Source organism: Conger conger, chromosome 16, assembly GCF_963514075.1.
Source record: "Conger conger chromosome 16, fConCon1.1, whole genome shotgun sequence".
NCBI classification, from domain to species: domain Eukaryota; kingdom Metazoa; phylum Chordata; class Actinopteri; order Anguilliformes; family Congridae; genus Conger; species Conger conger.
In genome coordinates this window covers 7551478-7574849 of record NC_083775.1, presented here as the reverse complement: position 1 = coordinate 7574849, position 23372 = coordinate 7551478, and the positions used below count along the sequence as shown (strand labels likewise).

At 46.9% G+C, this 23372-nt stretch overlaps 1 protein-coding gene across 1 annotated transcript; it reads right to left on the bottom strand.

Annotated features, from left to right (window-relative positions):
* Positions 1-513: 513 nt before the first annotated feature.
* Positions 514-22085, bottom strand: crlf3 (cytokine receptor-like factor 3). Its single transcript, XM_061224110.1, has 9 exons — positions 22021-22085; positions 18297-18424; positions 12650-12857; positions 10969-11056; positions 8473-8650; positions 5361-5583; positions 4798-4936; positions 3451-3563; positions 514-2267 (listed from the first exon to the last, which is right to left on the bottom strand). The coding sequence occupies exons 2-9, from the start codon at positions 18411-18413 to the stop codon at positions 2005-2007; spliced, it is 1329 nt and encodes a 442-aa protein (XP_061080094.1). The 5' UTR covers positions 18414-18424; positions 22021-22085; the 3' UTR covers positions 514-2004.
* Positions 22086-23372: the final 1287 nt, after the last annotated feature.

Sequence of the window (23372 nt, the reverse complement as noted above, 5' to 3'; positions counted from 1 at the left end):
GCGTTTCGAAGGACTGGTAACAAAAGCTTTTCTTTTTTTACTTTTTTTTTTTTTTGTTGCTTTAATTGGCTTAGAGCAGTGCACAGGTGTGTGAAACGGGGTGGACTGGGTTTTGGGAAGACCCGCAGGACAGGTGCTGAAGCCACACTGAGTGGTTCTTTCGGGCGAGCCGACCGCTTCTCGAGGAAGAGACTGGCATTATTTGCACAAGATTTATCTTTTTTTTTTTTTTTTTTTTTTTTTTTTGAACGGCCCGGAAAAAGGAAATATAGAGGGGGGAAAAAAGGCAAACTTCATGAACCAACATTATGTGAAAACCAGCTTATTAAAAGTTGTGAATTTTGTAATAAAGGAGACATAGAAAATGTTTGTTTTCTATTTAAAATAAAGATTTTTTTACCATTGTCATTTGGCGGTTGAGTGACATTAGTGGAGGTGTTTCACTGACATGGGCACCAGTGTGGGGTAAGGTGGGGTGGGGCTTGGGGTGGGTGTGAGGTAATCCACAGCATCGACACTTTGGCCACCAATTTTATTGAAATGCAAACATCCGTGGCTCTCAAGACACATTAACATATGCTTTTAGTGAACACAGGCAAAGGGTGAGGTAAGTATCTCAATACAACGAACATTCAGTAAAAATACATCCATTTTCCAGCGAAGGTGCGAATGGTACGTTTGACGTTTTGTCTTGGCAGACTGGCCCAGTCCCAGGTGGAGAAGGTACCTGTGAGGAGAGGCGGGGGGGGGGGGGCGGGACCAGGTGGAGAAGGTACCTGTTCCACGTTCCAGCTTTGATGATCAAATGTATAACTCATCTACGAAGATGTGTCCACCCTGTTCGTTCCAAACATAACAGCATTTAGCTAACCGCAAGTATATACGCACCGTGTGTCAAGGGTTTTAAAGACGTGCTAATGTGCTCCAGGTTAGACTAAATCAGGGGTCCACAACTGCAGTCCTCTGGGACCGGTCTGTACTGGTTTTTGTTCCAACAATTGCCTTTTTAATTTGCCGACAGCTCTATAAATTGCCCTGGTTCAAGCCTGTACTTGAGCACAGTAAAATCATTAGGATACACTTGCAGTCTCCAGCTGTAGCCGGTAATCATACACATATCAGATAAGATAGGATGGAGTCAAATTGATAATGGATTGGGTTGTGCACCCCCTGAACTAGATATACACATACCCATTCTTGGCAGTGGGCAGTGAGTGAGCAGTAAAGTTAGATCAGATTCATTTAAAATACTGAACGCTTTAGGCACCAGTAGCGTCCTGAAAATAACCAACTATTTTAAGACATTTACACAAAAATCATTCATTGTACACTGTGGTCAGTACCAAGATTCACTGAAAACTCTTAAGTGAGCTAAAGGAGTATTTTTTTATTATCTTAGGGTATTTGAAGAGTGACGCGTTTGACCCTGTTCTGTGACGGTACTTTGCCGTAAAAAGTTGGAAAGGAAGTTAAAACATCTGTAAATACTGTTAAGATTGTCTCAGCAAAAGATTTTTCAAAAAGTAAACTATATAAATAACCCTAGAGGTCTGTAGCAGTACTGCACTCCCTTACTGACCCACCCAGATGACTGACTGAGTAACAGCAGAGTTGTTCATTCCCAGGAGTGTAAACCTGTTGCTATGGAAACATGGCTCTTGGGGGGGGGGAGAGGGGGGAGCGGGGGGGTCCTCAGCTTCATAACCCCATCCCACCCCACCAAAAATTTTTTTAAAGCAAGCGTTTTGCAGGCGTGCAGATGCTATGCTAACAGTTACCAAATAGGCTCAGGTAAACGGGCTGGGGCCCACCAATGTTTTTTTTTTTTGTGGAGTTAAATCTGTAAACAAAATGGCTGACACTTTTGTCCCTCACGTCAGGGGGGGAGTAATTTAAAAGCGCGTTCTTGATGCCTCGTGGTCTTCCTTGGTGCTTCCTTGTTCCCGTCCCGGTGAGTTGAGGCGACGTTGGATTTTTTCGGGGAGGGGATGGTGGGGGTGGGGGTTAGAAGACCAGGACCTTCCAGTTGGGGTGCGCGAAGGAGCAGCCGAAGAACAGGCAGTCCACGCTCTGATCCAGCAGCCAATCGAACACCACCTCCCTGTTCCCCGAGCCAATGGTCACCCGCAGCTTGAAGCTGGCGCCGTCGCTGAAGCTGTTGCTGACGGGGAAGAGGTTGACGACTTCCATGTCAAAGGTCACGGTGGAGCCCGTGGAGATTGCCGGCAGCTGATTGGTCATCTCTTTCCCGTTCACAAACACGGCGCCTGGAGACAAAAAAAAAACGTTTACTCTTGTAATTTTTTTACACATTTTATGTTGGAGGCGGCACGGATGGTGCAGTGGGTAGCACTGCCGCCTCACAGCAAGGAGGTCCTGGGTTCGAATCCCCGTCGGCCGGGGCCTCTCTGTGGAGTTTGTTCTCCCCGTGTTTGCGTGGGTTTCCTCCGGGTATTCTGGTTTCCTCCCACAGTCCAAAGACATGCAGGTTAGGCTGATTGGAGAGTCTAAATTGCCCGTAGGTATGAGTGTGTGAGTGAATGGTTTGTGTGCCCTGCGATGGACTGGCGACCTGTCCCGGGTGCATTCCTGCCTTTCGCCCAATATATGCTGGGATAGGCTCCAGCCCCCCCGCGACCCTGTTCAGGATAAGTGGGTAATGATAATGGATGGATTTTATGTAGGTGTTTTTGTAAGTATCTGGACAAATACAAACTTTTTGTTTTTGCTCTGTACTCCTGTAAAGAAAGTTGAAATAAGGCGATCTTAGAATCAACTCTAGACCTTTTGCTAGCTCTTTTATGCATGAACTGGTTAACACCCCTCTCCAAGAAACATTTAAGCAGCCAATTGTCCAATTACTTTTGGTCCCGTAAAATCGGGGACGCTATAAAAAATGGCTGTAGTTCCTACAAGGGTCACCCAATATGGACGTGAATAGCCCTCAAATGAAAGCTTGAAAGTCTGCACTTTAAGTACGGAGTGATTGTTTTATTTCAACCATTAGCTGGAGTACAGAGCGAAAAAAAAAAAAAATGTCACTCCAAATATTTATGGACTTCACTGCATAGTAAATGGTTGGCATTTTTATACCGCCTTTATCCAAAGCGCTGTACAATTCATGCTTCTCATTCACCCATTCATACACACACACACACTCATGCACACACCAACGGCGATTGGCTGCCGTGCAAGGCGCCGACCAGCTCGTCAGGAGCATTTGGGGGTTAGGTGTCTTGCTCAGGGACACTTCGACACAGCCCGGGCGGGGGATCGAACCGGCAGATCCTCCGTCTGCCAGACGACTGCTCTTCCTGCCTGAGCCAATGAGACGACTGCTCTTACTGCCTGAGCCAATGAGACGACTGCTCTTACTGCCTGAGCCATGTCGCCCGATTCATAAGGCCTCCGTACGACATACAGGGAGTGGAGTGGTGAGGCGTAACTGACCGTTGGTGGAGATGCAGACGGCCTTGTCCCTCTGCAGGGACTCAGTCCCCCTCTCGTTGTCCACACACACCCCCACGCTGTCCCGCCTGTCTCCCAGTCCAGCCGCCGTGAACCTGGAACCAGCAGAGAGGACAGCCCCTCAGTGTTTCAACATTAGGTAATTACAGACATTTACACAATACGTCTAATCATCTGCGCCTTTATATGTGGTCGTTGACATTTTATATTTAGATTATTTGGCTGAAGCTTTATTCCAAAGTGCATAGGTTCTTCCACAAGTTAAAGCATCACATCCATAACTAGTAAAATACACATGAAGTGTTCTAAACATATAGTCATCATAAGTGCAAATTTATTTATTTTATATAATATAATTTTCGGGTTAGACAAGAGGGATAGGGATATCAGAAAGGGGGGCGGGGGAAGGACTAAGGTACAGTTTGAAAAGGTGTGTTTTTAGTCTACGTCGAAATAGGGGGAGGGATTCTGCTGTCCTGACAGTGGTAGGCAAGTCATTCCACCACTGAGGAACCAGAACGGAAAACAGGCGTGAACGTGCAGCTCGACCGCCAGGTGCTCGTCGAGAGGGAACCATAAGGCGACCAGAGCTGGCAGACCGGAGTGGTCTAGCTGGGGAGTAGGAACTTGGTTGATTAGACTTATGGGCCTTGCACAAGGGCCCACAGCTGTTCAGATCGTATTGTGGTTTGAACCATGAGCCTTCCCTGTCAAGCGACTTAGCCCCTCGGATACAGGCTGCCCCTGCACTCCTTTTTAAAAACATATTACACGTATTAGGTGCTTAGCAGACCTGACACTTATCCAGAGCATCAGAGTGCTCTTTAATGCAGTTGAACCTCAGAGAACCGAACCCATCGGGAAGGAAGGCCGTTGAAATGTTTATCTACACCGATTTTCTGAAATGTAATTCTTCAGTTTATTTCGAGGCCTAATGAACCAATAACCTCAATGGCATTTTCCCAAACAGTAGGGCTAACTCATATAGAGTGCAATCAAATAACCAGGAATTTGGCAGAAAAATTTGAAACAAAGCCGTCGAGTGACGTTGGCACTCTTGAGCGAATTCTGACCTGGCCTGCCTTATATCATTTACATTTACATTTACATTTTAGTCATTTGGCAGACGCTTTCAATCCAAAGCGACTTACAAGTGCATAGGTTCTACCATAAGTCAAAGCATCACATCCAGAAACTAGCAAAATACACATGAAATGCTGTTCTAAACATAGTTGTCTAAACATAGGGATATCAAAAGCGGTATTTTCCCTGTAGGCTGCTCGTTAGACAGTAAGCGTTTCGGCTGTGGACGGTGCAGGGGGGGCTCACTTGAAGGTGAGGGTCTGCCCGCTGAAGTAGGTGGCTGTTTTGGAGTACAGGATGCCGGCGTGGGAGGGGGCGGAGTCACTGCGCATGGCGATGTTCCGCCGGCTGCTGAGGATGTAGCCGTCTGTGCCGGGACACCATTCTGAGAGAGGGCGAGAGACATAAACACTGCACTGAGGGAGAGAGGGCGAGAGACATTAACACTGCACTGAGGGAGAGAGGGCGAGAGACATTAACACTGCACTGAGGGAGAGAGACATTAACACTTAACTGAGGGAGTGAGACATTAACACTGCACTGAGGGAGAGAGACATTAACACTTAACTGAGGGAGAGAGACATTAACACTGCACTAAGGGAGAGAGGGCAAGAGACATGGCCTGGTGTCGCTAGTTTTGGTAGGATGCAGGGGGTAGAGTACAGTGTTAGCGTGGTGCAGCTAGTTTGGGCAGGACCAGGGGTAGAGTACAGTGCTAGCGTGGTGCAGCTAGTTTGGGCAGGACCAGGGGTAGAGTACAGTGCTAGCGTGGTGTCGCTAGTTTAGGCACGACGCAGGGGGGACCGTACCGTGCGGTGGTAGCGTGGTGTAGCCCGTTTGGGGGACACTCCAGGGGCTCCACTCGGTGCGCCCCTCCCCCCTGGCGCACACGCGGAACAGGTGGTCGGTGTGGGGGTCCAGGTGCAGCACCAGGTACTCATTGTCCTTCCCGATGTACGCGTCCTCGTACTGAGAGGAGGGGCTGCGGCGGAACTGGAGCCGGTAGTCCTGCACCGCGAAGTCATCGTCCACCTAGAGAGAGAGAGAGCGCTGTTATACACAGGCATATGCACTAGGGGTGTGAATTGTTAAACGGTTAACGGAAACTGATTTGTAACCGGTAACAAAAAATTGATAACCGATAACCGATATTTTTTTTTTATGAAGGTGAAACTGTATTATTGCGGTTCTAAACTAGCAATCGACTAGCTTCAGTAGTTTGAGCAAACAATCAAGGGGTTTAAAATGCAAAACACTATAGGGAATCGAATGCTACAGTATTAGTTATCAAATAATTTATGTAGCAGTTGGTTGACTTATGGCTTATTGTAACGTTGTGTCGTTTCTTAAGGTTCACAGAACATCCGTGTTTATTCGTTGACAGGCGAATTCAAACTACGAGCAAACTGAAAATAGCTTTCCACTATGCTGTATCTACATAAAAATAAAGCAATACATCATTGCACAAATGTTGCACGAAATATTACAAAACGCTGTTTACATTCAATCCACAAGCTACAGTCGTGCAAGCAATCTGCGACCATTTCAGAGGGTTAAGAATGCAAACACCGCATGGAATTGAATGCTACACTACTATAGTTGTCAAATAAGTTCTTTTCTTTTTTTAATCTGTAGCTGTTAGTTCACTTATGGCTTATTCTATGGCGTTTCTTCATCCGTGTTTATTCGTTGACACGCGAATTGACACTACCGGCAAACCGAACTTACCTTTCCACAATGCGCTATCTACATAAAAATAAATAAAGCAAAACATAGGCTATTTGTCCATCGGATATTGAAAGGGAAAATTCCCTGGTTTCAGCGAAAAATGGACACGTTAATCTCACCACCACGATTGTCCCACGCCATATAAAATGCATTGGCATATAAAATGAAAGTTTACGTTACATAAGAATATATCAAATTGTACAGCGACCTGCATTGGCATGAAAGTAAAATCATTAGACAATGGTAAAACAGACCCGGTGTTATAATATATCAGGCAAATATTGCGCGACCACGGAATTTTGAGTGCACAACCCCGTCTGTAGCAAAGTTGTTTACAGCAGCATATTCACAGATTTCATGCCAATCAAGTCGATCAGAAGAGGGATGAAAACATGAAGAATTAAATGCATTTAAAAAAAATGACACACGATCGACCAGCATTGCCTGGACGTAAACTACAGGGATTTAACTACAGATTTCTGCAACTGAGGTTACACCGCACAATGTCAATGTAAATATAAAACTATTACCTGATTTACAATGTTGACATTTAACTATTGAGATGACCAAAAATAAAGTTTGAAAATACGATTAAATTTCTCAGTAATCCAGTATAAAAAAATAAAAAAATAAAAAAAATAAAAAGATCCGACCCCTAGCGGTCATAAGCAGTATCGGTTAACCGGTTAACCTTTTAAAAACTGATGGTAAGCGGTTACTAAAACTGATGATTTGTGACATCCCTAATACACACACACACACACACACACACACACAGTCAGTACAGTAGTCCTGCACTACAGTCATTGTCCACTTACAGAAAAAAAGGGCACTGTTATATAGACACACACACACACACACACACACACAGTAGAGTTGGCCTGCAGAGGGATTGTGTGCTTGTACGGTTCTGTTGCTGCCACAGGCAAACTGCAGGCGTTCAATGGACCAGTGGGGGGTGCTATTGCATAACAAGCCAAGGACAACACTTTCACCCGAAACCCTTGCTCTTTAATTATTGTTATTATAGTCATACTTATTATTAGTGGGACTTAAATACTAATGATTGTAAGAATGTGTATCATTGAGGATAGCTGGTACAAATTATTGTTTTTATTCATTTCTTTTCTTGGTTCTTACAGGTGGAGAGATTCAGCTTCTGATCACCGATCTCACAGAGCAGACCTGCCCTTCCCTCCTGTGCTGGTACAGTACATCTCCTCCTCCGCTGTGAACTGGGAGGTCTTGTTTTTCATGTTTTTCCCCAGCTTTTGTGCTCCCTCTGCGGAGAGCGCTAATTGGCTTCCTCAGGCCTGTTCAGACTTAAGCTGTGCGCCTTCCTGGATTAGGGCAACCTTTTTTTGTTTGAAAATGGTTAAGTTCTGCTTGCAGATAAATGGCAAGTATAATTGCGTAATTGTGTTGGCTATATTGGTCAACAGACGGTATTCAGCTCATCAAACTGCGAACAGTTTATACTGACATTTAATTGTGAATGCTGAGCGAATCATGGCCTGGGTCAGATTAAGCGGTTTTCCTGTGGGAATCAGGGGTGTGCCGTAATATCAGGGTGAGTCACCCTCAGGCCTGGAGCACTGCATTCTGGGAGGGGTTCCAGCTCCCTTTTGGGAGGGGGGGGGGGGGGTAGAGCCTTGTGTATTTATATAACACGATTAATAAGGAGGAAAACAAGGCCACAGCGCCATTTTTAATCACAGCGTGCACTGGAACAAAACCTGTAAGTGGCGATCACTGAAGGGCAGAGCGAGGCTTGGAAAATGGCCATTGTGATGCAATGTGTGGCAACCAGTTTTTAAAAATGCTGCTGTAGAAAAATGTATCCTACAGATTTGTTTTGGACTTAATCCCAAGGGGCACATCGACCTTTTTTAACGTGTTGTGTCACAAATACGTTATTAGAATGTCCTTAACTGAACATTCTAATCACAACCACTTTAGAATCTCTTTAACTGAACATTCTAATCACAATCTAATCACAAGTATGTGATCAGAATCTCCTTAACTGGACACTCTCATCACAAATACTTGATCAGAATGCTTTCAACTGTACGTTCTAACGATGTCACAGTTGTAACGGACAAGTTCAAAAACACTGACTTGGGGCAGAGCGCTGCTGTGGGCGTGGCGTTGCCGTGGGCGCGGCGTTGCCGTGGGCGCGGCCGGCAGGCTCACCTTGCACCAGCGCACCAGCATGCTCCCGGGCCGCTCCACCAGCTCCTCGATCTGCACGGGGGGGTGAGACGCCACGCTGCCGTGCCTGCCCACCCGCTCACGCACCGTCTGCAGCAGGGAGTCGTCCAGCTGCGCGGAGAGACAGGGCACGTCCACCAGCGCCGGCACCTCCGGGAGACTGAGGGAGGGAGGGAGGGAGGGAGAGGGGTGGAGGGAGGGAGGGAGAGGGGTGGAGGGAGAGGGGTGGAGGGAGGGAGGGAGAGGGGTGGAGGTGGAGGGAGGGAGGGAGAGGGGTGGAGGGAGGGAGGGAGGGAGAGTGGTGGAGGGAGGGAGGGAGGGAGGGAGGGAGGGGGGAGAGTGATGAGGATCAGTAGCACACATCACAGCCTGTTACAGATGAACACGCTTTGGTGAATTAGATGTAAAGCAGCCGGGATTACATACAGTCGATCCCAGCGTCGACATTATGTCAATAATTAGAGGTGCGGCCAAAAGGATTCCTCCCGGCTCACAATGCGCAGAGCTCACAAGGCAGGGCCAAGCGCGTGCAGAACAACTAGGCCAAACACCGTCCCGTGAAATTGCATGTGATTTACTCATCATTCACATTCACCAACAGGGGGGCCCCACACTAGCAGCGAAATCCCATTCACTCCCTGAATCCCAGAGGGGACTGTAACTTTATTCCGTCCTCTGTTCCCCCCCTTCTCCCTCTCTCTGCAGTGGGGCCTGTTGGGGCTCCAGCTTAAACACAGGGAGGCTCCTCCACAGAATTCCGAATGTTTATGCGAGATTCCACAGCCCCACCCCCACACACACACATATACCATCAGCAAGCGGGAAGCAAATCCCCATTCTGTCACCTTTGACCAGTGACAGAGTGTCAAATGCCTCTTAACTCTGCCGTGGGTGATAGTGATCAGAGCAGGATCCGATTCAGAGATTTCACTGCCAAACGGCGGTTCCCGTGGTGATACTGGAGCCGGGTCTGTTTGGGCCTGTGCCGCCTGTTGAACCTGTTGCCCCGGGTTACACTCATCCGAGTGGCAGGTAGTGAATCCCAAAATAGAACGGATTACGTGCAGAGCACTGACCCACCAGTGCATCCACCACACCCCCATTCTGTTTAAATATTTGGGTTGTGAACAAAGGTGTCTGTGCAAAAAGTAGAGCACATACATAAAGGGGGCGGCCTGTAGCATGGTGGTTAAGGTAAATGACTGGGACCCGCATGGTCGGTGGTTCTAATCCCGGTGTAGCCACAATAAGATCCGCACAGCCGTTGGGCCCTTGAGCAAGGCCCTTAACCCTGCATTGCTCCAGGGGAGGATTGTCTCCTGCTGGATAAGAGCGTCTGCCAAATGCCAATAATGTAATGTAATGTAATGTAATAATGTAAAAATGCTTCAGTCTATAACCTCATGGATATCAAGATTAAATACGCTCCTTCTCATCTGCCAAGTCGCTCTAATGAATCAAAATGAAAATAAATGAAAATTGTTTTTCAGGTTTGGGTCCGACTCGTTTTGCCCCTCCCTTGAGCAGCTACTCGAAAAGCTGCCCTCGAGCCTGTCCTAAAGTTAGCACGGGCTTGGGGTGTCTCGGTGGTGCAGCCTGTAGAGCACTGACCGCATGCTTGTTGCGAGCCGCGACGTCGACGGTTCGAATCCGACCGTCCGACATTTATCGCATGTCTTTCCCTCTCTCTCGCTCCCATTCTTCCTGTCTCTCTATACTATACTGTCCAATAAAGCTGAAAAGGGCCTAAAAAATATCTCTAAAGTTAGCACGGGCTTTAGTAACGCCTGCAGTCGGTGGCCTAATTGTAGGCCAACGACAGTGCCGTTGTGAGGTCACTCATTGACCCCGAAGAAGAGCCAATCAAGACTTTTCCCTCCACAATATGGCATGATTGGTCCAAATGATGCTTCATTGGTTCAAGTCGACAAGTTAAGTCGACTAGCAGTGGTTAAGGACCCTACTGCTGTTCAAACCCAAGATGGGAGATTGCCGTTGTACCCTTGAAATAAATGTACATCAAAATGTATTTGTATTGCGCATTTCAAAACCGTTGTCATAACACTCTAGCCCAGGGGTGTCAAACTCCAGTCCTGGAGGGCCTGGTATTTGTAGTTTCCTTTCAATCAGCAGCCAATTAAGGCCTTGAGAACAAGGTGTGTGGACTCTTTAGCCAATGAAAAACTTTGAAATGTGTCTCTCGTGCTGAAACACACCAAAAACCAGCAGACACTGCGGCATAAGAGCAAGCCTAGGGCAAAAATGGCAAGAAAAACCTCCCTGGAGACAGACAGGAAGAAACCCTGGGAGGAACCAGACTCGAGGCACCCATTCTCGGGGTCTGGACACTGTGCAAAGTGTCCTGCAGTATGCAGTGACCTTTGACCTCAGCTGTAGATCTCGAGAGGCCTCGCGTCCTCGTGGCTAGCCTAGCGGTTTGGCTAGTTTGCCCTCTGTGCCCTTTCGCGTGACGCTCACCTGTCCAGCTGGATCTGCAGGGCCTTCTTGGTGAATCTGCCCAGCGTGTCCTCCTCCCCCGCTACGCCACAGCGGATCGCAGCTTCGCCTGGAGGCCGGGGAGACGCACGGAGATAGTCTTACACGAAGTGGTCGTAGGGGTGTGCAATGGTTATAAGCAGTCATAGCAGTGTGTAAAGTGGTCATGGGGGTGTGTAAAGTGATCATAGCCCTGTATAATGTGGTCATAGGGGTATATAATGGTTACAAGTGATCATTGCTGTGTAAAGCAGTCATAGGCAATGTGTAAAATGGTCGGGGGGGGGGTGTAAAGTGGTCATAATGCTGTGTGAAGCGGTCATAGGGGCGCATAAAGTGATCATAGCGCTGTAGCGGTGTATAATGGTTCATAACTGTTCATAGCGCTGTGTAAAGTGGTCATAGTGGTGTATAATGGCTCATAACTGTTCATAGTGCTGTGTAAAGTGGTCATAGGGGTGTATAATGGCTCATAGTGCTGTGTAAAGTGGTCATAGGGGTGTATAATGGTTCATAGCGCTGTGTAAAGTAGTCATAGGGGTGTATAATGGCTCATAGCGCTGTGTAAAGTAGTCATAGGGGTGTATAATGGCTCATAGAGCTGTGTGAAGTGGTCATAGGGGTGTATAATGGTTCATAGCGCTGTGTAAAGTGGTCATAGGGGTGTATAATGGCTCATAGCACTGTGTAAAGTGGTCATAGGGGTGTATAATGGCTCATAGCACTGTGTAAAGTGGTCATAGGGGTGTATAATGGCTCATAGCACTGTGTAAAGTGGTCATAGGGGTGTATAATGGTTCCTAGCGCTGTGTGAAGCGGTCATAGGGGTGTATAATGGCTCATAGCACTGTGTAAAGTGGTCATAGGGGTGTATAATGGTTCATAGCGCTGTGTGAAGTGGTCATAGGGGTGTATAATGGTTCATAGTGCTGTGTAAAGTGGTCATAGGGGTGTATAATGGTTCATAGTGCTGTGTAAAGTGGTCATAGGGGTGTATAATGGTTCATAGTGCTGTGTAAAGTGGTCATAGGGGTGTATAATGGTTCATAGCGGTGTGTAAAGTGGTCATAGGGGTGTATAATGGTTCATAGCGCTGTGTGAAGCGGTCATAGGGGTGTGTAATGGTTCATAGCGCTGTGTGAAGCAGTCATAGGGGTGTATAATGGCTCATAGCACTGTGTAAAGTGGTCATAGGGGTGTATAATGGTTCATAGCGCTGTGTGAAGTGGTCATAGGGGTGTATAATGGCTCATAGCACTGTGTAAAGTGGTCATAGGGGTGTATAATGGTTCATAGCGCTGTGTAAAGTGGTCATAGGGGTGTATAATGGTTCATAGCGGTGTGTAAAGTGGTCATAGGGGTGTATAATGGTTCATAGCGCTGTGTAAACTGGTAATAGGGGTGTATAATGGTTCATAGCACTGTGTAAAGTGGTCATAGGGGTGTATAATGGTTCATAGCGGTGTGTAAAGTGGTCATAGGGGTGTATAATGGTTCATAGCGCTGTGTAAAGTGGTCATAGGGGTGTATAATGGTTCATAGCACTGTGTAAAGTGGTCATAGGGGTGTATAATGGTTCATAGCGGTGTGTAAAGTGGTCATAGGGGTGTGTAATGGATCATAGCGCTGTGTGAAGCGGTCACGGAGCCCTCCCCGCGCTCACCCTCCTTCAGCAGCTCGTCGGCGGTGCTGACGCCCTGCTCGATGAGCTTCTGGCAGTCGTCGAGCGGCCGCACGCTGTCCTGCTCGATGGCGTCCACCTCCTGCAGCAGGCCGGCCAGACGCTCGCTCAGCAGACGCGTCACCATCACCTGCAGCTCCTGGAAGTGCCGCTTCAGGGCCTCCCGCGTCTGACTGGAGCTGCCCCGCACCTGCAGCCCCGCGGGGAGACCAGTCAGGCACCAGCACTCACCAGTAATCACCCATCAACAGTGATCTATCATCACCCAGCGTCAGCAATCAATCACCAGTAATCATCCATCAACAGTGATCTATCATCACCCAGCATCAGTAATCAATCATCTATCATCACCCAGCGTCAGTAATCAATCATCAGTAATCATCCATCAACAGTAATCAATCATCACCCAGCGTCAGCAATCAATCACCAGTAATCATCCATCAACAGTGATCTATCATCACCCAGCGTCAGCAATCAATCACCAGTAATCACCCAGCGTCAGTAATCAATCATCAGTAATCATCCATCAACAGTGATCTATCACAAGTAATCACCCAGCATCAGTAATCATTACATTACATTACATTACATTATTGGCATACAATATACATCAATCACCAGTATTCACCCAGCATCTGCAATCAATCACAAGTAATCACCCAGCATCAGTAATCTATCATCACCCAGCATCAGTAATCAATCATCAGTAATCACCCAGCGTCAGCAATCAATCACCAGTAATAACCCAGCATCAGTAATCTATCATCAGTAATCAGTCCGTCTTCTATAAGCAAACTTCAATTATGAAATAAGCCAGAAATGAATCATCAGTAAAGTTGTAAAAAAAACAATGTAAAAACAAATCCTGGGTCAAGTACTTTGTTTGAAATACTTAGTAAAATAAAATAAATACACAGTGCAGTCTGGAGTTATTTGGACAGTGGTAGGCTGGCACAATTTTGGTTCTTTTGGCTCTGATTTGGAATGAGACGATGAACATGAGGTTAGAGTCGATAAGCTCAGGGGTAAAAACTGGGGGGGTTAAACATTTATGAAAGCAGATGGAAAGTCTGATGAGTGAAATGGAGAAGGATGAGCAGGAGGAAGTGACACTGAGACTGGCAGCTCTCCCCCTCCCTCTCCCTCCCCCTCCCTCTCTATCTCTGTCTCTCGCTCTCCCTCTCTCTGTCTCTCGCTCTCCCTCTCTCTCTGCCTCCCTCTCTCTGTCTTCCTCCCCTCCCTCTCTCTCGCTCTCTCTCTCCCCCTCTCTCTTTCTCTCTCCCTCCCCCTCCCTCTCGCTCTCCCTCTCTCTCTGCCTCCCTCTCTCACTCTCTCTGACTCGCTCTCTCCCTCCTTCCCTCTCTCTCTCTGTCTCGCTCCCTCCCTCTCTCTCTCCCTCCCTCTCTCTGTCTCCCTCTCACCCTCTCTGTCTGTCTCTCTCTGTGTGATGGTCTCTCACTCTTCTCCCTCTCTGTCTCTCTCCCTCTCTCTCTCTCTCTCTCTCCCTCTCTCTCTCCCTCAGCTGCTTGTTGCTCGCAGGTATCTCTTGTCCGAGGCGTAAGCGCTCCCAGCGCGACAGGAAGCCGTGCGGTTTCCAGTAAGAGCCGCTTCTCACTTCCTCTAAAGGACGCGGCGTTAATCATAGCGAGACGCCGCTCACACACACACACACACCACCAGCCGAGGGGGAACCTGGCCGCCCCATCGCCCAGAAGCGAGGCCCGTCTCATCGATCGACATCCCATCTCATTCATAATTCATAACTCATAACGGGAGTCGTAACGCAAACCTTCCGCTCCGTCAGACGACCGAGGAACGACTCGGCCGCCCTTGAGAAGGCTGCGGTGATGGGCATGTGAAGAACCAGACGGACCCTGCGAATATTAACACACGTGCTCCCCTCGCGACTACGCACTCTCATCAAAGAGGCCGCAGCGTTTTGCTCTGAACCAGAGAGAGTGTGTGTGTGTGTGAGTGCATAACCGTGAGCAGGGACAGCCCTGCAGTGCAGTAGGCAGTGAGCACTGTGAACGGTGCCGGGTAATCTGATACGCTGCTAGCCCTGTCAGGAGCTGGCTGCAGCCAAAGTAGCTAAACGGTGCAGTTAAGAGTTCACGAGTCATGTTGTCTGGGATTTGCCGTGTCCCTACGTTAACTTCAAACCCGAAGAGGTCAAAAGAGGAAAGCTCATTTTTCCAGCTGGGAGTTGGAGGTTTGTGTTTAGTGTTTAGTGTTTAGTGTTTAGTGTCCCTGTCTAAACACGACTTGCTCTCCAACTCCTCCACTAGGATGGTGTGTGTGTGTGTGTGTGTGTGTGTGTGTGGGTGGGTGGGGGGGGGGGGGCTGGGTGCTGGGACTCACGGGCGAATACCAACACCCCCATTAGCCCCCCCCCCCCCATATATGACCCTGCTCCTTTCTGCCAGTCAAACCAGGTTACACAGACCAGCCAGCCTCCGTACTGCGGCCAAAGACAGTCTTCGGGGGGGTAGAGAAGATGGAGTGAATGAGGGAGAGAAAGTGGGAGAGAATGTGGGAGACGGAATGAGAGGAAAACGGAAAAGCCATAGCCAGGAGATTACGCGAGGACCCGATAAGCTCCAGACACAGAAACGCAGAAGAAGAGCGGGAGGCCTCTGCTCTGTCTCACACCCTTCCTCTTGCATCCTGCTGCCACGCAGTCATTCACACAGCTGTGTCGAGATGTAATGTTGCTGCACTGTTCTGCCAACGTTATAACACTGTCACTGCACTGCAGCGACGCCGTGAGAACGCTTTTTGTGTTCGCCGAGTCATCGCCGCATTTGAGTCCTGATAACCGCACACACTCGGGAACGTAGTAGTTCTTAACCAGAGTGTGCATGTAACAGTAGTTTATTCATTTAGCCTTTATTTCACCAGGAAGTCCCATTGAGATTAAATAATGTTTTCACAAAGCGAGACCTTGCCAAGAGGCAGCACAATCAATAAAAAAACATGCATATCGCAAATACTTCAAACCAACGATACGAAGTGCAAAAACGAGTGCTGAACATTTTATCTCCTGTAATCTGTGAGCACAGTTCTGTTCACAAATGGCAGAAAGAATATCCGCCATCTTATGCGTAAAATCTGTTGATGAAATGAGGGACTGAAGTCTGGGTTTCATGACCTGATTCCATGACCGAGGACCAAGATTCAACCGGCTTTTTCCCCCGCCTCCACGAAAAAAGGTGAGTGGGGGCCAGTTACAGTATGTGATTTAAAATTGTTACACTTTCCAAAGATAAAGGCTATGGTAGATATAGTAGGTAAGGCCAATGGGGTTAAATTGGGACCAGATGGAACACTATAATAAAATAGTGGTCATAGGTATGCAGCTACTGGATGTACATTACATTACATCACATTATTGGCATTTGGCAGACGCTCTTATCCAGAGCGACGTACAACAAAGTTGTATAGGATGTATAGTTACAGGGAGTACACAGCATCCATCTTTAGGGATTGCTTAAAAGAGTTGTGTGCATTCTGACATAGCCCTGCTGAGTGTGTGAGTGTGTGTGTGTGTGGGGGGGGGTTCTGAATTTAGTGTGGCGTGTCGGAGAGTGGAGGGGATGGAGCGGGGGGTGTCTGACCAGGATGTTTAGACTAACCCCTCGCTCACAGGGTCAGAGTTCATCTCACGGTCACGATGAGGGCGAATACCAACACCCCCATTAGCCCCCCCCCCCCACCCTCACCCAGAAACATGATCTTGGGTTTCACTGGTCTGGTGTTACTCAGACAGTCTGGGAATGCCAGTGAGTGACCTGACTGACTCATTACACGGGCCACAGCAGGGTGGGGGTGTGGGGGGGTTTCTGTCTCAGAAAGGGAGGAGATGAGGAGCCAGCAGGACACCCCAAAAATAACTGGAACCCCAATATTCCAGTCTATCCAGTACATTAGGCTAAGAGTCATGTGTCGCCATTATGGGAGCATGTGAATATTACACAACATGGCTGCCAACCCTGTTCGTAGTGATCTATTGTCCTGTTGGGTTTCACTCCAACCCTACCAACGCTCACCTTGTCCAATGGCGAGAGACCTTGTTCACCTGCTAATTGGTAGAATCAGGTGTGCCAAATTAGGGTTGAAATTAAAACCAAGATCCAGGAAAAGGGATGGGCCCCAGCGAACACAAAATGTTCCCACAATGTTACTGGAGCGTTTTGTCAATGTTATAACATTGCGGCAACATTGTCATAATGTTTTAGAATGCGGATGCATTTTAAATCTCCACGCTGAGCTTTAATCTCAGCCTCAGGCTCCTCATTGGAGGAATGTCTGGAGGAGAAATGCAGCAGCCAATGGGCTGGCAGTGCGGTGTCGCAGCCCCAGAGCTGTGATCGACGCTCGGAGGTTGCAGGTTTGATGCCCAGTGCAGGCAGGGCATAGCATACATAAGGAATGTACCATAATGGATTGACTCGGGGGTGAGGAGGTCGACTGAGCAACCTGCCCAAAGGTCTTATGGGAACCTGGAGGACTGAGAACATGGGTTGTTTATTTATTATTATTTATTTACTAACCTTTATTTATACAGAGTAAGTTGACTGACCCCGCGTGGTCTTCTGCAGCAACGCCCCGTTCATGCCCCCCCCCCGTAACCTTGCGTGTTTTTGGGCTGTGGCTTGGTGGGATCAGGGTGACTGGGATGTTAATGTCCATATATGGGCTCAGATCTGCTCAGACTCTGAGGCCTTTTATACACAGTTCAGCACAGATGAGTAAGATAGGGTGCAGCTGGGGAAGGGGGGGGGGGTCATGTGACCTCAGGCCCTTTGAGGGGTGCTGGGAGATGGGGCTGATGGTTTTGGAGGTGATGGGGTAGTGGTGGTGGAGGGAGTAGGTGAAGCTAGTCCCCATCTTCGCATCTCTGTCTGGTGTCCCTAACAGAGCAGGCAGCAGGAAACGGCAGCATTGTTTACGACGCGGGGGGAGGGAGACAGGAAGTCAGGGAGGATATCGAAGAGGCCTCCGAAAAAAGAAAAAAAAAACGTGCTGAAGAAACCCCAGCTGATTTCAACTGCCGTTCAAACACAGGTCAGAGTCAGCTCTGATCCCACACAGCCAAACGCTCCCTAAACTAAACACATACACTGCACAGGCAAGGCCAGGGTTATGCAACACAACCTTGAAGGTGCCCTGTATCACAAAGCAGGATTACTTTTGTTTTTTGCTTGTTTTTTTTTTTTTACACTTCTGTCCATGTTCCAGTTTTGAGGGGTTCCGGGTTTTACTCAGTGCAGTTATCCAGCTAACTCTGTAATCCTGCTTTGTGAAACAGGGCCCTGTTTGGGTCTGATGGGGGATGGGTGTGGATGTGCAGTTTATTTTATCCTGCAGCCTTTATCAAAAGCGCTGTACAATTGATGCTTCTCATTTACCCATTCATACACGCATACTCTCACACACCAACAAGTGATTGGCTGCCACGCAAGGCACCAACCAGCCAGGAGCATTTGTGGGGTTAGGCGTCTTGCTCAGGGTCACTTTGACACACCCAGGGCGGGGGATCGAACCGGCAACCCTCCGACTGCCAGACGACTGCGCTCACCGCATGCGACTTACAGTTGATTAGACTAAGCGGGGGGGGACGTTGTACCTGTTTGCGGGCCTGGCTGAGGCCATGCAGACGTTGCTGCAGCTCAGCCCTGTAGTTCTGCGCTGCCTCGATGCTCTCCTTCGCTTCCTGCAGCAGAGCTTCTGTCTCAATCGACATCCTCCAGGCTCCTGATAACACAGCGAACACACGCAGGTCCCCGCAATTACACACTACAAACGCCTATAGAGGTCCACACAATTACACACTACAAACGCCTATAGAGGTGCACACAATTACACACTACAAACTCCTGCACAGGTACCCATGTACAATTGCGCATTACAAATTCCTGCTTAAGTCCCCCATGTACACCACAAATTATATAACTACAAACTATACCCTGTTCTACATACTGTATGCAAGGGTACACAGAAATATGGATTCAATTTATGCATTCTAACCATTTGTGATTCACCACACAAAGGACACGAAAGACTACTTTACATACACACAGGAAATATTTACAGTGACAGCATGTTCTCGACATATTCCTTCAGTGCCACAAAAAATGCGCACAGGGCAGATGCCCACTGCACATCCACTGCATACATTTCCTTCCTCAGCATCCCATTCCACTTCCAAACGACACTGTTCACCCTCTCGCATATCAAACACTTTTGACTAGCAAGTTCAGAGTATCCCTGTCCTCAACAACAACTGGCTCGCTCTCAAGAAGGTTCCGGAATGTGCCCATTCCCCCACTGTCTTACTGGATGGAGGATGCTCTGGCTCTGTGTGGTATCAGTGACATCATCTTCAGTGATCGGAACTCAGGCAGTGCAACAGCCTGACGTGGATTCTGATACGAAGCCGAAACTCAGCCCGTCCATCATCATTCAGACGTCACAGACTGTCTATTATCCTTATGCATTATCCACAATAACCCTTTTTCCTGTTTGCAAAAATAGGGCCCACTACAAGGTTGCTGTCTGTAGCATACAAGGCTAAGGCACACGACTGGCACCTGGAAGGTTGGTGGTTCAATCCCGGTGTAGCCACGATAAGATCCATGCCACTGTTGAGGCCCTTGAGCAAGCACCCCCCCCCCCCCCCCCCCCCCCCCCCCCCCTAACCCCACATTGCTCCAGGGGAAATTGTCCCCTGCTTAGTCGAATCAACTGCAAGCGGCTTTGGATAAAAGCATCAGTTAAATAGCGTATATAATGTGGAAGTACTGAAGAGAGAGGCTGAAAGCAGCCGTTTCCTGTGCTGTGAGACAGACTTGAGGCCTGAAAGACGCTAAAACCACTTCCGTGAGCCAAAACGGAAAAAAAAAAAAAGCCAGATGCCGTCGACCGTTAAAACCTTGCCGTCACCCTTTTGCATGCTGTGGTGCGTTTCGCTAGAATTTCCAAAGATGCACAAATGTGCTGACCCTTCAGTTGGTCTCGCCTTCCACACAAACCAAACCACTTGCTAGGCATCACTGAAAAGTTATTGACGAGAATTTTAACATTGTCAAAGAGAGAAGTGATTGCCCCTAACCGAACTCAAACTATTTTTTCTGGTATCGTGAAAAAAGCAAGAGCACAGTCTGCTTCTGAATTGTTTTCCTCATAGCAATAGTCAAAACTGTTCAGGGGGGGGAAAAAACAGTGGAACAAGGCTACAGGCTAGAACAGAGCCCCATGTGACCATGTGGCTGAAACATGGAAAACAAGTGTAAGAAAACAAGATCGGTCCCTAACGGGGTCGTGAGGAGGAGAAGAGGACACTCTTGGGAGTAAAACTTAACTCTGCTTATTCTTTACCATCTGACTATGGCACCTGCCCCTAAAACCAGCGCTACTCAACTCCACATCCTGCAGGCCACAGTGTCTGCAGGTATTTGCTCCTGTCGTGTGCGTCACCATTTTATTTCACTAATTATTTTACCTGCCTGGTTCGGATAATAACCGAATTAGTGAAATCAGGTGTTGTAGCACACGGTTGGAGAAAATGCCTGCAGACACTGCGGCCCGCAGGACGTGGAGTTGCGTAGTGCCGCCCTGCACAGTTACACCGTCCTGCACTCAGTCAGACCTCTTCAACCTGTCCGACTATATAATATAGGAGAAGATCATATTCGCATGCAATTATCTCCCATTACGTGCGGGGCAGCCTCTCTATACTTTTATTTTCCCCGCATTGAACTTGCACGCATGATGGAGTACCGCAGCGCAATTTTACGAGCGAAAGAACACGTGATCCAGAGTGGCAGCGGGCGGACTGCCAAGAGACACTTTGGAATTCAGCGCAACCTGCAATTCATCTTCGGGCAGTGTAGCTTCACTGGGGCAAATCCCCAGTTCTGTTTCGCACGTAGAGCTGAGGTATTTACGTTGTATGTTAGGACTACGGACAGATTCCCTTAATGCTGGTTAATGTGGCAGTTGGCTACAGAAAAGTTTCGTCTGTATCTTGTGTCTGTGTTGCCTGTGGAGATGGACATGCAATTCGCACTTACTAGGCTAATGCATATTGAGGAATCACGTTCATAACATTCTTACTACAATACCGCTCGGTCCAAGAAACAAAAGTGCTGTCTTCAACATGCTGCAGTTAGATGCTGCGTTGTACTGTATGGACGTAACTGCCTATATTTCACAACTAGACTGTTTTACATATGACTAAATTAAGATCTATGGGGAACGCTTTCATTTCCAGAGGAAAGTTAATTTATAATCACGACTACTGTCATCCCTGCTGAAAAAAGCAGCTGGTAGCTGGTTGACCAGCTAGATCATCTCCATTCTCAAAATGGTTTGACCAGCTCAAGCTATGTTTTGAAACAGCTGGTACTAGCTGGTATTTCAAGATGGCCATAGCTGGATTTTTTCACCTGTCACGTTATTGTATGCGAGCAGCGCAACGGCCGTTAATATGTATTTTAGCATTCAGACTATAAATAACTAAATTAGTAGCGGATCTGATAAACGTTATAACATTTGGCTCCGACATGTATACATTGCAAACTTAATATCATCCACGTTCATCATCGACAGATGTTTCCGATACATACTTGAAACATTTTTTTTTCCATCTAATTGTTTACAGCACGGAAAACACATTTGCCATTCAGTTACAGTATGTGAGCCAATTACTACAGAATTTACCGGCTGATAATGTCAAGGATCAAAACAGCGAATCGTAGCCTACTAACTTGCTTATAGACGTTCAGAGTGGGCGAGCGATAGTCTTGCTAGTAAACCTTGGTTAGCAGTACAGTTTAAATAGCGCCCAACAGTTGTTATTTAACGTTACACCCTTACACCACGGAGCAGACAGTCACTGGTGTAACGACAATAACTAACATGTCCTTACTCGTTCAGAATGAACAAATCAACTTCCGTAATGAAACCCTTGCATGCTCTAGTTAACAATCTAGATGGTTGATCATAGCAAACTAAGATCATCCTCATATGACAGTCTGTTCGCAAATACAATATATGGCTGTAACTACAGTAGTTCCGGAAATCTGATATATACACGAGTTTAAATGCATCTACAAAGTTAACTGCTCTCAGTACACACTAGACTTCCGATTGCGTTAGAAGCACACCCTACTCCAGTGAGTAGCAAGCTTGCTAGCTCGATAGTCGCTGTAGCAATGATCTTTTCGTTTTGATGACTTAAACCAATAAATGTTTTCATGATAATCGTATCGTGCATCTTCCGACATATATGTATTAAACGGAAAGTACCATTAACTTCGCAAGCTAGTCGGTCTTATAGTTATCCTTACCTATCTCGAAGTCAGTCCAGACTCATAGTATTTTCAAGACTTTCTCCGCTACAAATGCATTGAAGTTTTCATGAGCAGAGATCTGTCACTCGTTCTATGCTTGTTGGTCCAATCCCGTACCTGTAATCTTGACTGACAAACTGTTTCAGCCAACCAAATGGACTACAGGAAAATGAGGTTCCCTCCCACTATGTAGTTATGGAATGACTGTACACTATCTATCCTACATCAAAATTGATGTGTGAGCCTGTTATTATACGGTCTATGGATGCGAGTCGTGCACGAAAAAGAGCACACAATAACAAGCATTTTGAACTTGATTCACGATTTTACATATAAAATGTCTCGTGAAATGCCGACGATATTCTATGTAGCTATTGGAACAGGAATATCGCATTTTAGTTCGCACTTTTTGTCTCCGTGGATTAAGTCAGAGTTCGTTTTTCTATGCGATGAATGAATTTGCTATGTAAAGAAAGAACCCTATGCATACGGGGGAAAATTCCGATTTATTTTTTACCTTTGCCATTGTTCTGCATAAAGTACTCCATAACATATAGATTACAAAATCTATAAAATAAACAGCTATTTCGGTTAAGAAGCACAAAGTAGAATTTGGTAGTCATACCTACAAGTTAAGTTGGGGGGGGGATGATTTTTATTCAGGAAATAATGTTATTTAGAAAATGCCCACTAAAGTTTTTTTGGTGATTGGTTTACTTGACACAGCTGGTATACAAACAGCTACATTAACTACTTCAAGTTGTTTCTGACCATTGATTTATGTATTTTATGTTGCTATAATAGTTGTAGCTAAAGTCTCAAAATTGACCTATCCAGTCAAAATTGACCTATCCAATAAATTCACGTGAATTAATTGATGACACGTTGATGTTTTACTCCTGAATTGGAGTGAATATTATTGTGATTTAGTTTGTCATTTTAATCAAATTCAGATTAACTTTTATAGTCTATGTAGTATTGCTGAATTCCCTGCAGAGGGCAGCCTCGGCTTAGGTTTGGCGTCTCTCAAAATCAAACGTTGTCTCAATGACTTATTGTGGATCCATAATTTACGTTATCAGTGGTTAGTTGTGCTCGGCGCTGTTCAACAAACGCCTTTTCAATTGCTGTGTCTAATCAGTGGACCAAACTTTTAACTACACTGCAATTTCTCAAATAATGGATTTAGTTTGTATAAGATGTGTTTTTCAATTCAATAAGGTTTTGGTAGGTATTGGGTCGACCTGTACACCAGCTTGTAAATGCAAATATTTAATCAGCCAATCGTGGCAGCAAATAAATTCTGTAAATGGTCAAAAAGTTTAGCTGTATTTCAGACCAAATGTCAG

What these genes read in the sequence shown, in the direction of transcription:
- crlf3 (XM_061224110.1), bottom strand. Translation starts at nt 18,413, where the DNA reads ATGTCGATTGAGACAGAAGCTCTGCTGCAGGAAGCGAAGGAGAGCATC. An exon ending in TCAGCCAGGCCCGCAAACAG is followed by an intron (nt 12,858 to 18,296) that starts GTACAACGTCCC and finishes GCGGGGCTGCAG; the next exon opens with GTGCGGGGCAGCTCCAGTCA. An exon ending in CGTCTGCATCTCCACCAACG is followed by an intron (nt 2,268 to 3,450) that starts GTCAGTTACGCC and finishes TTTTGTCTCCAG; the next exon opens with GCGCCGTGTTTGTGAACGGG.